General features: G+C 39.3%; 1 protein-coding gene across 1 annotated transcript; it reads right to left on the bottom strand.

The window, feature by feature from the left end:
• Positions 1 to 4: 4 nt before the first annotated feature.
• On the bottom strand, positions 5 to 17,487 carry RRH (retinal pigment epithelium-derived rhodopsin homolog). Its single transcript, XM_081959163.1, has 7 exons — positions 17,370 to 17,487; positions 14,169 to 14,359; positions 10,589 to 10,688; positions 8,304 to 8,457; positions 7,324 to 7,492; positions 4,803 to 4,981; positions 5 to 1,219 (listed from the first exon to the last, which is right to left on the bottom strand). Exons 1-7 carry the CDS (start codon positions 17,452 to 17,454, stop codon positions 1,120 to 1,122), a joined length of 978 nt encoding a protein of 325 aa, XP_081815289.1. The 5' UTR covers positions 17,455 to 17,487; the 3' UTR covers positions 5 to 1,119.
• Between the last annotated feature and the right edge of the window lie 3,840 nt (positions 17,488 to 21,327).

Here is a 21,327-nt window from a genome sequence, read left to right as displayed (position 1 = left end):
CTCCTAGACAATCATCCTGGATGCCAAACTTGGGCATGTAGCTTCCATTTAGTCAGAGCAGATTACCCTGGATTATCTGAGAGCTGCAATTACTTAACCTTCAAAGGTACTCTGCAAATGCTCATTTGACGTCACTAGTTCTTTATTGTGTCAAAGGAGGAAAGCATTAGTAGTAAAGTTATATCCATCTTGAAAGCAAGACTGCTACAAAAAAGGAGTTAGATACTACAATTTTTAAAAAGTGGTAGTGTAATTTGAAATTAACACGGACATAGTGAGTATAATTATTCCTCTAAAAACTCTGTTCTGTTATTTGAATAACTACACTGTGCTAAGATCACTATAATGCAGGAAGGGCTTGAAGTGGAAGTCTTTATTATTTACCATATGTTGTTTCAAAATTACATTATTACTTTTTAAACAATAATTGCAGATCTGTATTTTAAGATACTGGTAATAATGTCCGGAAAAGTATTTTGTTTTCAGTAGCCGATGGTACAAATGATCAACTTAACAAAATGTGAGTAAACTATTGACAGAAACTTAAACTGTTTATTTCTAAAGTAAATATTTGCTTAGCTCTCCAACAATTGAAGCATTTCTTTTAATAGAGGTTAACAACAATAACTTTGCAAAAAAAAAACAAAAATCAGTAACAGAAGGTATAATAAATGCTTCCCCCCCAGGATCATTGAATGTTTTTTTAGCAGTAGAAAGAGAAATTTTCATTACACTTTTTAATGGATTTGTCACTAAAGCACTTTACAGCCTCATTTAAATTTCAAAATTGAATAATGAATGTTGAAAAAATATTCCAAGTATTAATTGTTCAACTGTACTAATCACCTTAATGTTGAATTGGTTTTAGTATATATATTTATAGTATAATCCAAAGAACCATTATCCATGTACAGTAAAGGAGAGAATTGGATACCAAGATGTGCCTCGTATGAAACAAAAGACATGAGGAATGCATCATTCTAGTATCATATAGTAGTCAAATAGAATCAGTAGATGACAAAGATATCATACATCCATACATAGTTACATGTAAAGTAGTTCTAACTTTCTTTGCAAGGCAAAAAACATGATGAGTGGATAGACTTTAAAGCTGTATCTTTATGCAATTGTACTTTGAGATAAATGCATTGGCAAGATGCTGATTGTTACCTCCTGTCGCACTTGACATTGGATTAGTGCAAGGATGGCCCTTCGGAACCTACAGAGGGGAAAATGTTTTAAGTGTCTGATTAAAAAAAAAGATCAGCAGAAGATCCAGGCAACATAGGAAGAAAACTTTTGCCTAATCTCTTAATTCTTTACCACCATGGGATCATTGTCAAGATCTTTGCTACAAATCTGGTACCTGTACCTTTGCTGCTGCTTATTCTCATGCTTCTTTCTCTGGACCTAATCCATACTAACGTCTGGGGCAAGTACTTTCCTCCCTTGCTTTTTATCACAGATACTTTGCTTGAAAACGGCAGGCAGAAAAAGGAGAGCAGCAGTAGGCCACACTGGCTTGGCAGATGGACAACAATGGTAATTCCTGGAAGTCAGTTATAAATGTGCAATCCTCACCATCAACAAAGAACACTTAAAATGTGTGATTTTCATAGTTAACTAATTTGCTGATAAGCTTTTATCAACACATTTTAATTATTTGCATGGAATGTTATATTAATCACACACTCTGTGTACATAGTGTATGCTGCTGGAGGAAATGGGATTTTAAGTTGTGAGATAAATGTGAAATTATAATCAATACACAATTAAAATCCACGATAAAATTCCATTTTAATATCAAATAGTTACCAAGAAGTCCTACTTCAATTCAAACTTTCTAACCATAGTATAATAGATTATATGATTATATATGTATATGTATATGTATAAGTATATGTATAGATTATATATGTATATGTATAAGTATATGTATAGATTATATATGTATATGTATATGTATACCTATACCTATACCTATATCTATCAGAGGTGGGTTTCAGCCGGTTCTGTCCCGTACGCCCATACCAGTTGAAAGAATTTAGCGTGCCTTCCCAAACCGGGGCTTCCGGGGGGGCCGTACCGGAGCTGTCACTCCCCTGGCCTGCCCCCGCCCCTGCTTGCCTGCCAGCAGAAGCCTCCTGGGAGGTTTTGGCTGGTGTGTGTGTGTGTGAAGCTCCAAGCCTTTTTGCCTTTAGGCAGAGCTGATTCTGCACCTTCTATGTTCTCCTGGGCAGCTGAAGGAAAAGCAAATTTTCTGCGCTTATCTCTGTTCTGATTGCACCCCCCCTTCCCCGCCAGCAGAAGCCTCCCAGGAGGTTTTGGCTGGCGGGCGTGCAGAGGGAACTCCAAGCATTTTTGCCTTCTGACAGAGCTGATTCTGTACCTTCTACGTTTTCCCGGGCAGAGTCACGCACCCACCCGCCTGTCTGTCTTGCCTTACACAAGTTGGTCTGGAGTGGGGAAGGACCATTCCTTCTGCTCAGCTTACGCATGGTTCTACATCTGCAGCTGATCTCTTCCTGGCCCAAAGGGCACCTTTTTGGTCCCAACGGGGCTTCTGGAAGAGAATGGCCAAAGCGGCTTTGCTCTCCTGCCAGCCAAATATTTCCTCAGGGAAATATTGATACAAAGTCAATCGCCTCAAGGCTGGCCAGTAATTACCCTGTCAAGCAGTTACAGCTGATTCAAGTGCCGATCGGAACAGTCAATCCAGTATAAGAGAAAGGGAGAGAGGGAGGAGAATGTGTGCATGCACACACGCCTATTCGGGAGGTAGTGGGGAGATTTTATAAGCTTCCGGAGTGAATCCCTTCCCAATTATTTGTCTCCAAAGGTGTGTGCACAAGTGCCTGGGTACATCCACTGCTTCCACTCACCTCCTCCCCCTTTCCCGCTGCTTTGATCAAAACAACAGGAGAATCGCTGGGGCTTTGACACTCAGCAGATCGAGAAAGAAGAAGTGAGTTTGTGCCAGCGGCGGATTTTCAGGGGAACTGAGTGTGAGAACCCAAAGTCAAGCCGCCGTCTTCCCCCCCCCCCCCAATTAAAGAGGAAGGAGGGAAGGAAGCGAAGGAGCTGGAAATGAGATGGAAGGAAGGAGAGTAGAGGGAGGTGGAAGAAGGAAGAATTGCATGTGGCCCCAAATAATTTTTAGGAAGGGAGGGAGGAGGGGAGGGAGAAAGGAAATATTCTAATACATCATTACTAGTATGTTTATTAAGAAGATACATTCAAATATTAAGAACTGAACACCTTTCTTTTCTTTCCTTCCTTCCTTCCTTCCTTTCTTTATTTCTCTACTATATTGTTTTGCTCATTTCCACATTCTTAAAAAAAACCTAAATTATCTAAATGGGATCATTTATAGTCAAGTTAACGAATCTGAGCTAGAGCTTTTGTCACAGAGTACAATCAGTTTTGAACAAGACTTCTAGAGTCCTTTAGATGTGATTCCTAAAATGTGTGTGTGAGAGAGAGAGAGAGAGAGAGGAAAGAAAGAAAGGAAGGAAGAAAGAAAGAGAGAGAGAGAGGGAGAAAGGAAGGAAGGAGAAAGGAAGGAAAAAGAAAGAGAAAAGAAGAAAGAGGAAGGAGAGGAAGGATGGACTGTTAACCCTGGCACTAGACATGGCTTTAGAAAATGCTTTGAAACAGCACAGCAATCTAGTGCTGGAAAGGATCTCGAAGGTCATCTAGTCCAACCCCCTGCCCCAGCAGGAAACCTTATATCATCTGGATTATTTTGATGCCTCTAACAGAAAGGAAAATTGGCAGAAAGTAGAAGTGTACTAGGACAAGGCTGCCGTACAGATGAAGGCAGAGATAGTCCTTGACTTATGATCACAATTGAGCCCAAAATTTTGATTGCTAAGCAAGAACATTGTTAAGTGAATTTCACCACATTTTCCAAGTTGGGCCCACCCAGTCACACGACCGCTAAGACACTCCCACCTGGTCACATGACTGCCGAGCCACTCCCACAAAACAGGCCACAAAAATTTTTGAAACCCACAACTGATATGTATGTATATATGTATGTGTGCATATATGTGCATGTGTGTATGTATGTATATGTATACACACAAACACATGTATGTGTATGTATATATATATATATATATATATATATATATATATATATATATACATACATACACACACACACACACACACACACACACACACACATACATATAAATGTAACCTAAGACTGTCTACTGTTGACTTCACCCCAATCTGTAAGGGCTGTGCATTAGCGCACCAGTGTGCCTACCAGTGGTGGGTTCCGGCCCAGCATCGTCCACATGGATGCGCCCAGTGTGCGTGGTGCGTGCATGTGTCATACATGCCAGTGACACCTCCTCAAGCCTCTCAACGCTCCAGCTGCTCGGCGGAGCATCGCACAGGTGCTGTATGCACCATGCGAGTGCGCGGAAGGCTTTAAAGGACAGGTAAGGAGCTTGGGCGGGTGGGCAGGCCCTCCGGAGCACCGTATCAGAACAGTATCCGGTGCTCCGGGCAGGCTCCAGTACGCCCGTACCGGGGCAAACCGCCTGCAACCCACCACTGGTGCCTACCATCCCTGTCCTACTGTCTCCATTTATTCATACCCATTTACTGTGTTCATATTTATGTTTATACTAATACCTGTTATCTTTTACATGTTTGACAAACTAAGTAAAATAAATAAAAATAAATAAACAGTGGCTTCCTTATCTTTAAAAATATTGCATTTTTCATAAAACTCATGTCTCTCTCCTCCATCCAGGCCCGCCTCATCCTGCAATAGAGCCACTTACTTTTTGTTTGCGATCACATAAATGCAGGGATTGTAGAAGGTAGATGACTTTGCAAACAGTGGTGCTATGATTGCCATTGTGGGGGGAATTTTTTCTGGGTCTCCAAATGCAGACCATAAACACACAATAGAATATGGAGACCAAGCCAACAGAAACATCAAAATCATGACAACAGACATCTGTAAACAAAGAAAGTAAAAAAAATGTTGCAACTCTTTTAATACTTTTGTTAAGTCTGTTTTAGGTATCTATAGTATTCGGTTTCTTCCTTAAACTTGTACTCTGCCTAGTCATTCTTTTTTTCTACATCTTCCAGATACACTAATAGAAAGCAGAAGTTATCATCTGTGGTGATTAAGAATGTATGTTGTAGACAATTGCCATATGGCTCATATCTCAACCTGCAGGCAATCTCGGATCACACGAGCTTTGACTTAAGTAATTCCAATGTTATCCAAGGGCACACAAAATTACAGCCACCATTTCTCAGTGGGACAACGTGGGTGGACAGGGAAGAGTTAGTTCTGCTAGAAAATCATACAAATGATTGCCCACATTAACCACTCTCTCCCTTCCTCCCTTCTTCTCTCTCTCCCCCCCCCTTTCTCTCTCTCTCATTCTCTCTAGCTGCTTTGCTCTTTTTGCTACTCAGTCCTGCAGCCAAGTCCATTATTTTTCTCTACCCAAGTATCATCCCTGGACAGCTGTTCAGAAAAGTTCTGTCTGGCCCTGAATTGTTTCTCCATGCAAGTGTGGGGGAAATAAACTTTCAATCCTTTTTTCCAATTTTTCCTCTGTCCAAGCAAATATCTTTTTTTTTATTGAAAAAGTTTTATATAAACAAATTCCCCCCCTTTTTTGCCCCCCCGACATATAATATAGATCACATACAAATACTATACCCTCTTCCCTCCCCCCGTCTTAAGATAAGTTTCTCATTCAAATATTGTACCCCCTCATCTCCCAACAATCATAATTTAAATTTCTTTTATAGTGACAATAGCCCATTAACCCCATCTTCTAAATTAATTGAACATATATAAATCATAACATAAATTTCTCTTAAAGTAACAATATCCCATTAGTCCCATCTTCTAAATCAATTATACATATATATTTCCCCACCCTCCACCCTAACCCGCTCCCACCTTTCAATCAAACCCACCCCCCTGACTTCCGCTATGCACCGCTCCGGTAATTCCAAACATCCCATATGTTATTTACTCTGTTCATCTGTCAAGCAAATATCTTTTTAAGTATAGAATTTAGGGTTAAATTCTACCATTTTAATTCCTTGCAATCAATACAGAAAACTTCCCAAATGCCCTGTTTGTGCTTAGAGGGTATTGCTTGATGCTCCTTATCTGAGACTTTAAACTAAATGCCAATTTGTTTAAGCCTGATGCCCTTCACTGGCTTGATTGATTGATTAATTGAGCCACTCCTCTCACTATCCAAAGTGACTCTGGGTGGCTGATATTGTATGCTGGTTTCTCAATAAATTGTACACCGAAACTCAACAAACTGAAGCACGAGAAGCTTGGTAACTTGACATTGTCTCAATATCTTTGGGATTTTTTTCTTCTCACTTGCATAGCACTACCTCTCACCTAAATTACAAAAATCTGCTAACACATGATTTCCACACATCTGACTGATTACAAACATTAAGCTCAAATATCTCCATAACAATCTTTTGAAAATGAGCATAGTGAGAAAATATAACAGGCATATTTAGTAACTATTTAGCAGCACCCGCTCTTTGGAATATCTTACCCTCTAAGGTCAGATCCCCCTGCTGGCCTCCAGAAGAGCTTGAAGACCTGGCTCTTTGTTGGCCTAGGGACCAGGCTAATGGGGCAATTCCACACTGGAAGTTGTTGCCAGACTGACGGCAAATTGCACATCCTCACCGATTTGCTCTCCATCTGTCCCTCTTTTTGTTATCATTTTGATGGTCTTTTTCATTGTTTATTTAATTGTTCTATTATTTTATTTCTGTTCTGTTTACACTCTTTTCATTTCTTCCATTTTATTGATGTAAGCTGCTTAGAGTAGCCCGATGGAGAGATAGGTGCCAAAGAAATGTAAATAATAAATAAATCTAAATTACTGTTCATAAAGTTTTCAGTTATTGGATATGCTAAGTAGAGTAGACTCAGGTTGTCTTTCTTACCTAGAAACCTGGTTTCCTCTCCCTAATACATATATATATGCATATGTGTTTGGTGTGAACATAAGAGTGTTAGATATAAATGTTGTACATCTCATGTAATTCACAACACAAACAGACAATAAAAAAATAGGGTGATGAGAAGAATTTACAATACAAAAAAGGTATGAGATGGGAAAGCATAAGAGAGTGAAGTGCAAATGATCTCAATGGAGAATGTTTATATTTCTTACAGAAAGGGGGAGGGGGAGGGAGGAAGGGAGATCATGATGTGTATTCTAAGCCATTCTGCTTATTTTTCTTGGCATCACACACAGGATAATTCTGAAAAAGGAAAAAAGGCCTTACCTTTGTAACATCAACTTGATCCGACCAATCTACCTCGATGCTTTCTATATAAGTGTTCCTGGCATATTGCTTCAAAGTTTGAGAAATATTGTAGTAACAGTAAAACATGATGGATAAGGGGACGACAAAATTAACAGCAATTACTGACATAGTGTAAGAAACAAAGGATCTGAAAATGAAAAAGACCAAACAGATAACTGAAAACCTTTCTTTCTTTATTGATAGTATTGACACAATTACCTGAGGGCATTCTACAATTATGTGGAACTTAAAATAGTTGAATTGGTTGATAGTTAATATTCTAAACCTAGCAATTTATTGGAGTGGTTTAGGCAGTAATCCAATACTCATTCTGTAGAAATTCTTTGGGCTTGCTCCCAATATATGCAAGATTCAGAAGTGTCCATTCCCAGCCACAATTACTCCAAAATAATGAAGCATGCATTGTTAGATGACAATGCAAGTTCTACCTTATATCATTTGACACTAACTATTTGCCCCTGCTAAGCCTACATTCATGTCTAACACAACTGTCTTTGAAGGCAAGGTCTACCCAAAAGTTCACACCTGTTAAGGACCCTATGTTTTTTTTTTAATTGCTTCTGCTTATCCATTGGCCCTTTCCATTGAGCCTTGACAAGACTTAAGCTTATTATGTTGGCCTTTCTTTCCCGCCTACATACATATTCTTTTCTTGAAGACATAAATGAAAAGGTTAATACTAAAATAACTACAACAATGTCATTAATTATTCATCAGAAAACAATAAATGGATCCAGATTGAATAGTGTCCAGGATGTATCAGATTTAAACACGATGGATGAAATTTTCTCCCTTAATGATTTGTAAGACTGTTGTTCCCTTCCAAACTGTTCAATGCTCAAATTGTTCAAATTTTTAGGGTTTTAAGGTTTCGGTGAGATTGTAACAATGCAAAATTATCATCGTGAATGTTCTACTTCACCATAAAAAGAACATACGTGTCATTTTGTCTCCAATTTATGGTACAGGTAGCTCCAGTTGGATCTGGAGCATAGCTTGCCCATCCTACCACAGGCATGGAGGCCCAAAAGACAGCATTGGTCCAGGCAGCAAAAATCAGAGCAATATAGTTGTGAGTAGTTAGTCTGTTACCTGTTGGCAAACCAAAACATCACCACTATTTATTCGTTCCTATCATTCGTACTTTTCTATTCGAAACCAAAGAATACAAAAGTTGCAATGAAAATTTTATAAATACACAAATCAAATGTAATAATTATTCAAATTCCTGTTCATACCCATACAATGTCTAAGCAGCTAACTTCCCTCATTGAAAATTACATATTCTGTGTGTGTATAAAGACGATACGGTATGATAGGATAGGATATGTTCATACATACACATTTACAAACATTGATTAGAAGATTGAGAAAGTTGCTGAGGACATTTCCCTAACTATAACCTGAAAGAATCTTTTTTCAACTTAGTACCCTTCAGATAGTTTAAATTAAAAAAAAAAATAGTCATACCCATTTGTTAACTTGATGTTAGAGTAGATGCAGCCCATCCATGTCTAGAGATAACAGAATACCGGTAAGCAAAGGCTTTCCTTACCCCCTAACTGTGCCTTCAATACTAAAATTAATGTATTTTCATTATGCTGTACTTAATAAATAATTGCTGGATTGTCTTCCAACTAAACATTGACTAAACTAGGATGTAGGTTTAGCAAAATTGCTTCATCATATGTCTAAACTAAGTATAAAAATGGGACATCAGAACAAAACAATCATAAAGCTCAAACCCTCTTGAGCTTTACAGTCTGATCCCAGCCTATCGTAAACTACAGGTGCCTAATTTTTTGATGCATTTGACCTATTCGTAATAGGCACCATGGTTGCAATGATCACACTCTGTTTAGTATTTACAAAACCCATATTTATGAAAAGGTAAATGGATAAATATATTCCCAGCTAATTTTTGCCCGTGCAGGACATATCTTCTTCAACTTTTATTTCCTGCTGAAAAGATGAGCGAGCTTCCAAACATATCAGTTAGCTGCCCTCATGCATCATTTGAATCTTCTAAAATAGCCAAAAATTACAGTGCTTGGCTTCTTAATGGTGTGAAGCATGTTATCAGAGCTTCCCATTGATAAAAGAATTTAGGTCAGGTGCTTCAGGGATCTTGGCAATTCAGTTTTGAGATATTTTTAGACACTTTGGTATTTACAGGACCAGATTCCCTGGTCAGTTCTTACTCTATAAAACTAGCTAAAGAGATCTCAATTCCATACTTGTTTTCCTTCTGACATTTGGTATGCACTCTGACTTTTTGCTCTGTCTTCACACAATTAAGAGTGTGGGAAGTTCGGATTAGGGTTCCCCACAATGGAATGAATGGCTGCAAAAACTGATAAGAGTTAGCAGAGAAGGCTAAATTGACTGTTTTGATTAAAGGAAAAAAACACACAAATACCTTTATTTCTACTTGGAAACCACTTCTGGACTTTGTGCTTGAGGTGGAAAAAAATGAAACTTTGTTTTTGGGTTTTATTGATTAGATAGATTTGTTGTTATAGAAATAGCTAGTTTCAATTATTATGAAAAAGTAAAAAGTTGATATTGTTAATACCTTATCTTACTGCACCAAAGGAGTCTGAAATCAATATCTTTTTTTTTCTTTGTCTCTTGCTTTCCCCCACTATCCGCTTCCCTTTTCCCTTCCCTAATTTCCCTAATATTTACTTTTGGATTCTCTTTATATATCATATTATAAATTAATTAAAAAAACCTATATAACTGAAAGAGTGTGGGTAGTTAAGAAGTAAGAAATATAATTTTTTTAAAAAAATAACCTTATTATCTCTCAATTGAAAACAGAGGTAGGATTTGTTATATAATCCTCCAAAGTACAAGAGCAAAATTAACTAAGTATACTTTTAAAAGGGCAGATTTTTTAACAGATTTTGTTTCTACAATTGTTTCTGTTATCTACAAGCCACAGATAATGCAAGCAAACATAAAGTAGACCAAAAAAAAAAAAGGTCTGGGAAAAGTAATGGGAAACCATTTCAATATTATTGTCAAAAGATTGATATGAAATTCAGCAAGAGTCAAACTCAATATGAAGGACATTTATACTTTACGACAAAACTGAACAACTCTATATGCAAAATTCTAATAATATAGAGTACAAAATGTGGGATTTCCCACAAAACAAATCACCAAAATCTGTACTGAAAAACGGTACGCCTTTATTGCACAATTCTGAGCATCCTACCTATTTGAGGCTTGCAGATGGTCAAGTAACGATCTATCGCAACAACAGTAAGCAAACCAATGCTTGCCATTCCAAAGAAGATATTTAAAGCAGCATAAATCTAGAATTTAAAAAAGAACACATGGTTTTAAATGTTTTAAAATAATATTGGTTGCTTTCAAAGGTCTGAAATTAGGCTTTTCTTTGACTATTAGCAATAGCACTTAGACTTATATACCGCTTTACAGTGCTTTACAGCCCTCCCTAAGTGGTTTACAGAGTCAGCATGTTGCCCCCAACAATATATATTCCTAATAATAGAATGTATAGCAAATAAAGCTCCCAAGAAACCTATCCTAAGGTCTGGGAAAACAGCCACTTTTAAAAAGTTTCCAGAACATCCTCAGGATAAAAGCCGAACTCATCTACAATGGATATTATTCCAGAGGTGTGTGCCACTTTCTGGATCCTGATAGATAGCACCACTTCATCAATTGGACCCAAAATACATTAACTTTGTCTGATCTTACTGGCTAGACAAAAAATATGGGAGACAGGCAGTCCCTCAGACAACCTGATCCAATGCTATGAAGTACTCTATAGATCTGTGATGGAGAACCTATGGCAGGTATGCCCAAAGTGGCACACGAACCCATGTTGCCCGTTCCTCTTCTGGGTTTCTGGCGTGCATGCGCACACAATAATCAGCTGCCCTTTGTGTGAGCTGTGCTAAATGGTGGGCGAAGGATGAGGCTGGACGCAGCTGAGGTAAAGTATAACTCTTTATTGCAAACAGACAGAACGCAACAGTACAGGAGAGAAGCAAGCGTTCCCCTGCCTGACAGCTATTTATACGAGAGCTGTCAGGCAGGGAAACCAATCGGGAGGCAGGAACAGCCCGCCTACAGCTAGGCCGCGTCTGATTGGCTAAGACGCGGCTTGGCTGTTGCTAGCTGTCAGCGAGGGAATCCCTGGTCGTAGGTCGAGGAAAACAGGGAATGCAACAAGCTGGTCTTCTGTTTTCGAGCACGAGCATGCGTGCTGGCCAGCTGATTGGCGTGGGCACAAGCACGGCAGTAACCATAAGACTTGCTGGCTGGCGTGCATGTGTGTGCCAGAAACTGAAAGTCCGTTTTCCAGCACTTGCGTGCCCCCCTGTGCAGCTCCTCTTCCTGGTGGCAGCTCAGACACGTGCATGCGCAAAGTGCTCTCTTTTTGGCACTCGGTGCCGCCCACATGCTCCATTTTTGGCACTCAGTGCCAAAAAGGTTTGCCATCGCTACAGAGGATAATAATCAGCATCTGGAATGGCAATTGGGAGCTCACTGGCAGCTAGTGTAATTTTTATAGAACTGGTGTCACGTTGGCATATTAAAGCATGCCCCAAATTGCCGTGGTTGCTGGATTTAGGATCTGATGTAGCTTCCAAGTGGTCTTCATGGGCTGTCTACGTAGAACATGTTGCAATAGTCCAACTGTGAGGGACCATTAGAAGAACCTCACTATCTATGAATGGGCAGAATTGATACACCAGATATAGCTGGGCAAAGATCTTGTTAGCCAAAGCTGCCCTCCGCTCTTCAAGCATGATCTGGAAGTCCGAGGTGATGCCCAAATTGCATACCAGTTTTGAAGTAAAGAGTACAATACCATCTAAGGCTAATGATTCAGTTCTAAGATTGGGAGAGGGCAGGCAAAAGCCCACAACTAGTTGGCAAGATAGAATCTGAGTCTTTTTCTCCAACCAGATCCATGCAGTCTCCAGACAATGAGACAGGACTTCCTGTTGATTGGGTAGCCTAAGAGAACATGTAGAGCTCAGCTTTCCCAACTCTTATTGCCAACAATACTTCAGAAGAGGCCTTTCCAGGAGTGGGCTGCTGCGGGTTCGGGCGATCCTCTAGCTAAGGATCTGCCCAGTTCACCGAACCTGCAAATCCCACCTCTGGTTGGCCCCGTCCATCCCATCCCTCTCCTCCCAGAAGTCTCCATGCAGCCCGTTTTGGAAAGCCTCGGGAGCCTGAGGAGAATGAAAAACGGGCGTCCCAGAAGTTACAGAAGTCCAGAAATGGGCTCGTTTCCATCCTCCAGAGCCTGGGCGAGGTTGTTTTCACACACACACTCCAGGGGCTCGAGGAAAGCCTCCTGGAGTGGTGCAAGAGACCCCGTGGGGCAGGAGGCCAACTAGGCCATGCCCACCATCGCCACACCCACCCAGCAGCCAGGCAGAGAAACATTGCTAAAATTTTTGAAGCCCACCCCAAGGCCTTTCCTATAATCTAAGCCCACATCCTTTTAACAGGGAGCTACTGGGTTTGCTTTCATGACCACTAGGCCACAAATCATATATTCTGCCTTTAAATCATGCTGTTTCTCCATGAGGTTGTCACAGTCAACCCTCCCTAGTAAACTTCAAGGAAGAAGTAGAAACAAGACTTTTTATAGTGCTACTCAAGACCGCCATCTAGTGGCAAATGGGATACATTTTATATTCCAATTTCCATACTCCTTTTCAGCTACTAGAAAAGTAGTTTGGGTAGACCTTTGAAAGCGAAATAGTAACAAATTTATAACATATGAAAAAATAAGATCACTTCCTGAAACTTGGTGAATGGGTTGGGACTGTAACTTCAAGAGTTCCCAGCAATATCTCTGGGATAAAGCCAGAGGTGGGTTGCTAATTGTTTTACTACTGATTTAGGGCCGCTCCCACGCACGTGTGACACTTCTGAGCATGCACAGAAGCGTCGGGTGGGTGGGCAGAGCCTCCTGCCACCACTACTACCGGTTCGGCCAATCTGGGCCAATCCAGCAGCAACCCACCTCTGGATAAAGCATTGTAGAAATAGAGCTAATAGCAATGCTATCTTTTTTTTAAATGTAATAATTCTATATTCCTAATTCAAGACTTTTTAAAATTTAATCAAAGTGGAACGTTGACCCATATTTGTTGGGATCCAGTATATTAATTGACTCCTTCTAAAGCAAGAGACAGTTGTGATTCAAGTTAGATAGTTACTCCATCTAGTTTTGTTTTTGATTTGATATTTCTCATTAATCAGTTCTTTTAAGAGGAGATGCCAAGAACTTAACAGGTGGTATGCAAGGTGCTTGTTGTGTTACATTAGCAAACAATCCTCTCTTCCCAGAAGATGAAATACTATCTTGCTTCCATATGTATCTCTCTCTCTCTCAAAAAAAAAACAACCCCAACCACTCAAATAAATTAATATAAGTTCTAATTAATAATATAATTTGTCAGTTCACCTACATAATCCTTTTTATGAAAAGAATTTGTCTCTTTACTTTATGGACCAAGAAATACATTTTCAACAATTTAATCGTTTCTTTGGATTTGCTTGTCTTTTGGTAATGATTTCCTTCTAGCACCAAAGCTCACAGATATTTAGTAGTAATTCACGGAAGTGTGTTTTTGCCACAAATGCACCAGTGAAAAGAGATGTGTTGTTCAACCCTTCGTGCCAAAAAGAACTTGTAGAAACATTTAACAGTCTGTTGTGTTATCTGTTTCTGAACACTGATTTGAACAGGGCTACGTACAATCTGTGTAATATAATCCTTTGTTTTAATACTCAAGTACCTGGCAACCCAGGTAGCCAAACTTCCAGCTTCCATGCAGATCTGAAGCCGCAGACATGGGATAGCCAATACTACTCACTCCAATGTCCGTAAAAGCCAGGTGAATAATAATAGTATTGCTTGGTGTTCGAAGTTCCTTAAATTTAATGAAGATGCTTAAAACAACAATATTACTGAGAAGACTTATGACTCCTGTCAAAAGATAAAAAAATGGGGAGTAAGCTTTAGAAATTTTAGTTTTAGTAGATCTAATCTGAATTTTACAGTATTTACAAAGACTAAGCTCATCCTCATCATATCATCACCATCATCCTTTAAAAAGCCTAATTAAATATTAGTTTTGTGCCAGGTTGGCATAATAACAATACCACTTAGACTTATATATTGCTTCACAATGTTTTACATCCCTCTTTAAGCAGTTTTCAGAATGAGACTGTGAGTTTTAGGCACAAAGCCAGCTGAGTGACTTCCCTTCAGCCCTAGAAGGAAGGCAATGGCAAACCATTTCTGAAAAACCTTGCCAAGAAAACTACAGGTACTAATCCAGGTAGTCACCAGGGGTCAAAACTGACTCAAAGTTACCAATAATTAAAAACTGACAAATTCACACACAATACTAATAATGCATCCACAGGGCAATTTGTTTGGCTTTGACTTGGCAATGTTTCATGAACCCAACAATTATGATTTTTTATTGTAATTGGTGTTTTATCATATATGAACCAATCCAATTACATCATGGATGAGCTTGAGTAAAGCAGGTACAGAGTTAATTAGGTATTTCATCACCAGCCCCATTTAGATGGTAAAAATCAATAAAAAATACCGAACATAATGTATGGGCAAAAATCCATTACATACTTGCTGGGGAATTCTAGAAGTTGAAATCCACATATCTTAAAATTGCTCAAGTTGAGAACCATTAGACCAGGGGTGGCGAACACGCGGCTCGCGAGCCGCATGCGGCTCGCGGCCAAAATAAATGAGGCTCTTTGCCTCTTACCATTATTTAGTATACTGTGGCTCGGATCGCGCGCTAAACCCGGAAGTACGGTCGACGCTTGCCTGCACTCCACCAGCTCTGAGCTGGTCGTCGCGTCGACCGTACTTCCAGGTTTATCTCAACAGCGCCCTCTGCTGTTGAGATAAACCAAAAAAATAATGCTTCAAAGTCTAGCACAGTTGCTGCAGGATTCCGGTGAGGTTCTAATGATTGCTCAAATTAATAATAATGGTTGCATATTGAAGCTCTGGGTTCAGGAGCAGCAGAGTTTTAAATAGGAGAAAACATTTAATTGAATTTCCATGGTTAGTATATTTCCCAAAATTCTACGAGTGTTTTTCTCACAGCCTGTAATTGTAATAGATATCAAAGATAATCCAAACTCATATATATATTATAATACATATATTAGGTTAAAGGAAGATAATATTAGGACCAGGCTTTACCCATGTATAGGTTGTACTCGATTTACAATCACAATCTCGTCACTGAGCAAAGCAGTCATTAAGCGAGATATGTGACTGCTTTGTTTAATGACTGCAAGTGTGGCATTCCTGGTTGTGGTCATCAAGTAATCTTGTAGGTTGTTAGGTGGACAGAGATTCCACTTATTTATGGATTTAAAAGTTATACAGCAGCTCTAATGGGTTTATAAAAATTTATAACAAAAAACACCTGACTGAGCATGTTATATTATGTGTTTAATATATTATTGTTAAAATTATATGCTTTTGTGTGAGTGTTTGTCTGTTTTGGCAGGTCACTGCGTGGTGTGGCTCTCTGACTCTCACAGTTTAAAATTTTGGCTCTTTTTGTCGAACTTGTTCGCCACCCCTGCACTAGACAATATAATAGCAAAGTGTTTATATTCTGTGATCCCATTATGGAAATAAAAAACCAAGTTTTTGTTCACAATGTTACTACTGATCAGTTGCTTAATACAAATTTTACTGATATCATCTCAAAGAACAGGATAGAATTTCATTTCTACCACCATCACACCACAAAACCACAATATGGGATAATACAATACGAATTCGACAGGATGTATAGCAGTCATTTAGTCATCCCAATTTTATGGGCTCACAATGTGCAGTGCTTCATAAACTAACTACAAGAATTAGGTTTGCACAACTTATTAACTTAAAATATGATAGTCTACGAAGCTATCAGTTCTACAAATGCGGCTAATAAATAAGATGCATTTTGACGGGAAGAAGGGAAGGGAATTAGATACCTAAGACTGAAAGCCAACAATCTTACTATTTATTCTTTGAATTTGTTTCTCTGAGAGGAAAAAGCTCCCATCCTCAACATTTCATTAATCCTAAACATATGCAGCATTTCCTTCTTTTACGTATTGACTTTACTTGATATATTTAATTTAGTGGAGTATTAGGTTGGTCTACGTCAAAGCATGTTCCAGTGAACTCAACTATGCCAACATTTAGTAAAATGGATTTAAAATTGGAAGTCAGAAAGTTGTTCTACGAAGTGTTGAATATTATCTTACTTACAGGTAATAGCATAACGGCAGGGGAATTCCAGGCCCTTGTTCAGAGATGTCATGAACACAAGCTTAGTTCTTTTGCAGGCAAAACAGGTTTTTCCATCCCTGAAGCACTGCTGTGCCCAGATTTCAAGTGACTAAAGAAGACTTATAAAGATTATAGAGTGTGAAGGACTTTTGATTTGAAAGCAAAAAAAGGTCTTCAGACTGTATTAGGGAGCAAAAGTAGAATTTGTCTGTAATGCCTTAAAGCAGGGGTCCCCACCCTCGGTCTGTGGCATGTCAGCAAGCAGGCCACGCTAATAAAAGACCCATCCGTGGGGTGCAGACAACACATGAAACCACGCCTCTCCCTCCAGTCCACTGAAAAACCGCTCTCCATAGAACCGGTTCCTAGTGCCCACAAGCACAAGGTTGGGGAGGGAGGGGAGAATGACTGCTGTCTTAAAGCAATTCTATCCTGAAAAAAAAAAACCTTGGTTTTAAAAGCTGCACATAGAGGCTATTTGCCTATCCCTGGGTATTCCAAAGTACCTTTTGCCTTCAAATCGAAAGAATAGCAATCCATTTTCAACACTTCACATTTCTTTGCTTATGTTTAATTAAAGCTGAAAAAAATGAAGTGATTTTTTTAAAAAAAAATTAGGTGCCTCAATATTTTATTAATCAAATGCATTCACGGGTCATACCTGCTGCAATCAAGTAAGCTGCGATAATGTTGTGTTCCTTCTGTGAAAAGGCTGATGGAAGCTCGCTATTGCTTTCCACGGTCATAATAGGATAATTCCAAAAATGTGGCAGAGCAAAGAAAACTGGGAAGAAACGTCAAGTGCTCAACTCTGAAAGAAAGAAAGAAGCTTTTGCAATCCTTTTAAGATGAACTGTTATCTTCTAAAATTGCTCACAAATGCCCTGCTCTCTTGAAAGGCTCCCAACAGGCTTCTGATTAAAGAAAGCAAAGGGGCTTACATTCCTAGCCTTCGGAATGGAAAAGCTTGTTAGGTCAAACAAAGAACAGTATAGAGCTGCTTTTATTTTCAGTAAGATTTTTGTGTCTTGTGGCAAGAGATTTACTATTTTCAGAAAACCCAGGTTTTGAACTTCAGTCTTTAGGATTTTAGGAACATACTACTTCCCACACTTTTAATAGCAAGCCATGAAGCAAAATAAACTCAGTTTCTGTCAAAAATGCATGATTATTTTTTTTGGTCTGTTTGCAAGGAACAGATTGCAGATGCGCACTGCAAACTAGAAGTCTACCTGAAACGATTTCTAACACATCTGCTATAAACTGGCTTACATAAATTTGGATCGTGAATCAAACATTTGGATCATGAATCAAGCCAGTTTATATAGCAGATGTTATTATTGACTTTGTACTTATGCAACATGCTAAACCAGTGAAGGCGAAACTATGACAAGCGTTTCAAAGGTGACATGACATGCAGGTGACAAAGCAGCATTCACCAATACCCAACAGCTACTCTCAAAAGCACACCCTTTTCACGTGATTTTTGGAAGTTGTACACACCATGTGAAAATGAGATGCTCTCAAGAGGTCTCTGGAAGTAACACAAGAACGGGTTTGTGCTTTTGGGCAGTTTTCAGAAGATGTAGAGATCATTGAAGAGCATTTTCTAAGAATGAAGGCCTTGTGCAAAGCTGTCCATTCCTTCGTTCAAGTTCTTAATTATCTAAAATTGTAGTTGTTCCTATATTTATTGTTTTACTATCTGCGAGCTATCCATAATCACCTTATTTGTGAGAAGAGCAGGGGGGGAGGGAGGGAGGGAGGGGAGGGTTAAGAGCAACCTTGCCATAGTAGTACACAACCTTGGAAATGAAAACTATGTAACTCCTTATCTCTATGACTAAACCAACATTCCATCATAACCTGTAGGGATTGATGGACTTTTCTCTACGACATACATAAGGTAAACACTTTCTACCCAATAACATTTCTTTCATTCTTTGTGTTATCCCCATATCGCAGGGTCCTTAGTGTTCGAATTTTGCAGATCTGACAGCCCATTTGGCAGTCGACTTAAAACTGGTGGTAGTGGGGTAGGTCAGTATTGGTCTTGGATTGTAACCAGTCATAGCGCGTGCTCAGCAAACCGGTTGTTAAACCGGTAGGATCCCACCCCTGACAACAGCCAATAGAATACATGTTCTTGCACAGGAACAGGAAGCTCAAGTTCAAAGCCCTAGAGAAGGTATAAAAACCCTTTACTCTCAACTCCATGTGGTCAGCTACACCAGAACCACCCATGTGGTTCTGCTTCATCATTAAACCATCTTTCCTATCAGCCTCCATGTTTCCAGGGTCTTTCTCCAGGCTTGGAACTGAACCAGATGGATATTTCATCCAACACTGTGTACACCCGATTCCAATCGACTATTCTCCCATCATTTCTTGTGTTGAACATTACGTTGTAGAGGGAGTGCCTGCATTGTCTATGGCAGGGGTGTCCAAACTTGGGAACTTTAAAGACTTGTTGGCTGGGGAATTCTGGGAGTTGAAGTCCACAAGTCTTTAAAGTTCCCAAGTTTGGACACCCCTGGTCTATGGAGATTCTCAGTCATCCAGGTGACACTTTTTCTTGGTTTTTTCTTAGAAAATGTTTGGCTTATTATCCAAATTTCTTGGAGGAGAAACAAAATGTTTTCAAAGAAAAAAAAAACCCAAGACAGTCCAGTTGCTTTTTGGAAAAAATACTTGCATTCTTCTACTAACCAATGATGGGACTAACAACACTTAACCTATGCCATACCACTGCTTTCCCTCTTTGCAGCTTCCCATTTCTGAGTCCTTTTTTTCCCCTTTTTTCCTCGCTCCTTTTATTCTTCTGTCTCATACTGAATACTACAGAAACTCAGTTCAGAAGCATTCTTCTTATAAAATCCATACCATTTGTTTTTTTGTCCTGTTTCATACGCCTGTATTTTTCTTCTTTTGCAGCGAGGCCAGCGTAAAACATGTTTGTGTGTCAGTGAACAAGACATAGAAATTGTAAGAGAAAATACTTTAAGCAGCTTTTAGAGGTCTTGGCTTTGGGCAAGTCCAAGCTGCAGTCTGACCAATGCACTGTAAAAAGATTAATCGTTTGACATTTTTACTGGGCAAAAAAGATGTTCAGACTATACTTCAAAACATTCTGCTAGATCCTAATTGCTGAACACCGTGTGAATTATTATTGACTTAATATGTACAACTTTCTTTAACTTACTACTCCAATAAATCAATTTGTTAGACTACCCTTCAGTGTCTTATTATTCACATAGTTAGGGCAGTACAATTGAAAGCTATCAAACTAGGTATAATTATTGCATATGCATTATTTTTCAGGGATGCAGTAGCTCAGTGGCTAAGACACTGAGTTTGTCGATTGGAAAGGTCAGAAATTCGAATCCCTAGCGCCACGTAACGGAGTGAGCTCCCATTACTTGTCCCAGCTTCTGCCAACCTAACAGTTCGAAAGCATTTAAAAATGCAAGTAGAAAAATAGGGACGACGTTTGATGGGAAGGTAACAGCGTTCCGTGCGACTTCGGCATTTAGTCATGCCGGCCACATGACCATGGAGGCGTCTTCGGACAGCGCTGGTTTTTCGGCTTTGAAACAGAGATGAGCACCGCCCCCTAGAGTCAGGAACGACTAGCACATATGTGCGAGGGGAACCTTTACCTTTTATTTTTCCTCCTTTCCCAGAAAGGACGCCCGTTGTTTCATTCACAGTGATACAGAACTCTTACAAATAATTTATTTTCAAAATTCAGAAAATCTGTAAATATAAAATGCACATGGGATACCTTATGTGCACAGAGACCCACTCATATATACAGACAGCACACTATACATTTCCTAATGTTACAGAACAAGGAACATTTCGCATGGCAGAGCATGAATAGAAAAATAAAAGTAGTCTGGAAGATTCTTTTTCAGGAAACTACAGCTAATACTTGCAATCTCTCTCAAAAGTATCTTACGTACCTGACACAAAATAAGCATCAACTAAGCTTTTCAGAAACCCAGCTGCTGCTTTAATTTATTTATTAATTTAATTAATAAAAAAAACTTGGAGGTATGTTTCAATCAGTTCACAAAAGGGTCTCTGAAGAATTTGTTCAGCCAATCAAGTTGTGAATTAATTTTCTGTTTGTCTTAAAGCCTGTTATGTAAACTTTTCTAGATAATCGGACATCACATATACTGATATTTTTTTTTGTTTTGTAACTTTGACATTTAAACCAGAGAGCTAAATACAAGATATAGTCATCTTCATCTCACATTCAGCATCAAACACATGGACGTTAAGACCTTTGAGCATTATTCTGTAAAACTTTATTGGCCGCTGCAACTAGAAATGCTAAAGTACTATATTTCAAATCCTAATTAAGATTTTGGAATCCTTGGTAGTCTCAGAGTTTGTTTGCCTGAGACATTGTGTTACCCAACTGTTGTGGCCCGTCAGCTGCCAGCAGAGCTGGCTGCAGAGACAGAGGCAAAGCCAGGGTTTTCCATCCTCCCCCAGGTGGAGAGGCAGCCATCTTTGGGGCCAGATCTGAGTGAGGGGGAAGAACAGATGGGGCCCATCCAGGGGTACGCTTCAAAAATTTCAGCAACAGGTTCTCTGCCTGATTCCTG

Source organism: Natrix helvetica (assembly GCF_964273705.1).
Source record: "Natrix helvetica genome assembly, chromosome: 7".
NCBI lineage: Eukaryota > Metazoa > Chordata > Lepidosauria > Squamata > Natricidae > Natrix > Natrix helvetica.
The sequence above is the reverse complement of the archived record's forward strand: the minus strand, read 5'-3'. Positions and strand labels throughout refer to the sequence as shown.

Bases quoted from the DNA above. Each gene is read 5' to 3' on its own strand.
- RRH (XM_081959163.1), bottom strand. From the start codon at position 17,454: ATGACCGTGGAAAGCAATAGCGAGCTTCCATCAGCCTTTTCACAGAAG. The intron at 14,360-17,369 runs GTATGACCCGTG...ATCTTTTGACAG, and splicing joins AGCTTACTTGATTGCAGCAG to GAGTCATAAGTCTTCTCAGT. The intron at 1,220-4,802 runs GTAAGTGGCTCT...TCCCCTCTGTAG, and splicing joins TATGTGATCGCAAACAAAAA to GTTCCGAAGGGCCATCCTTG.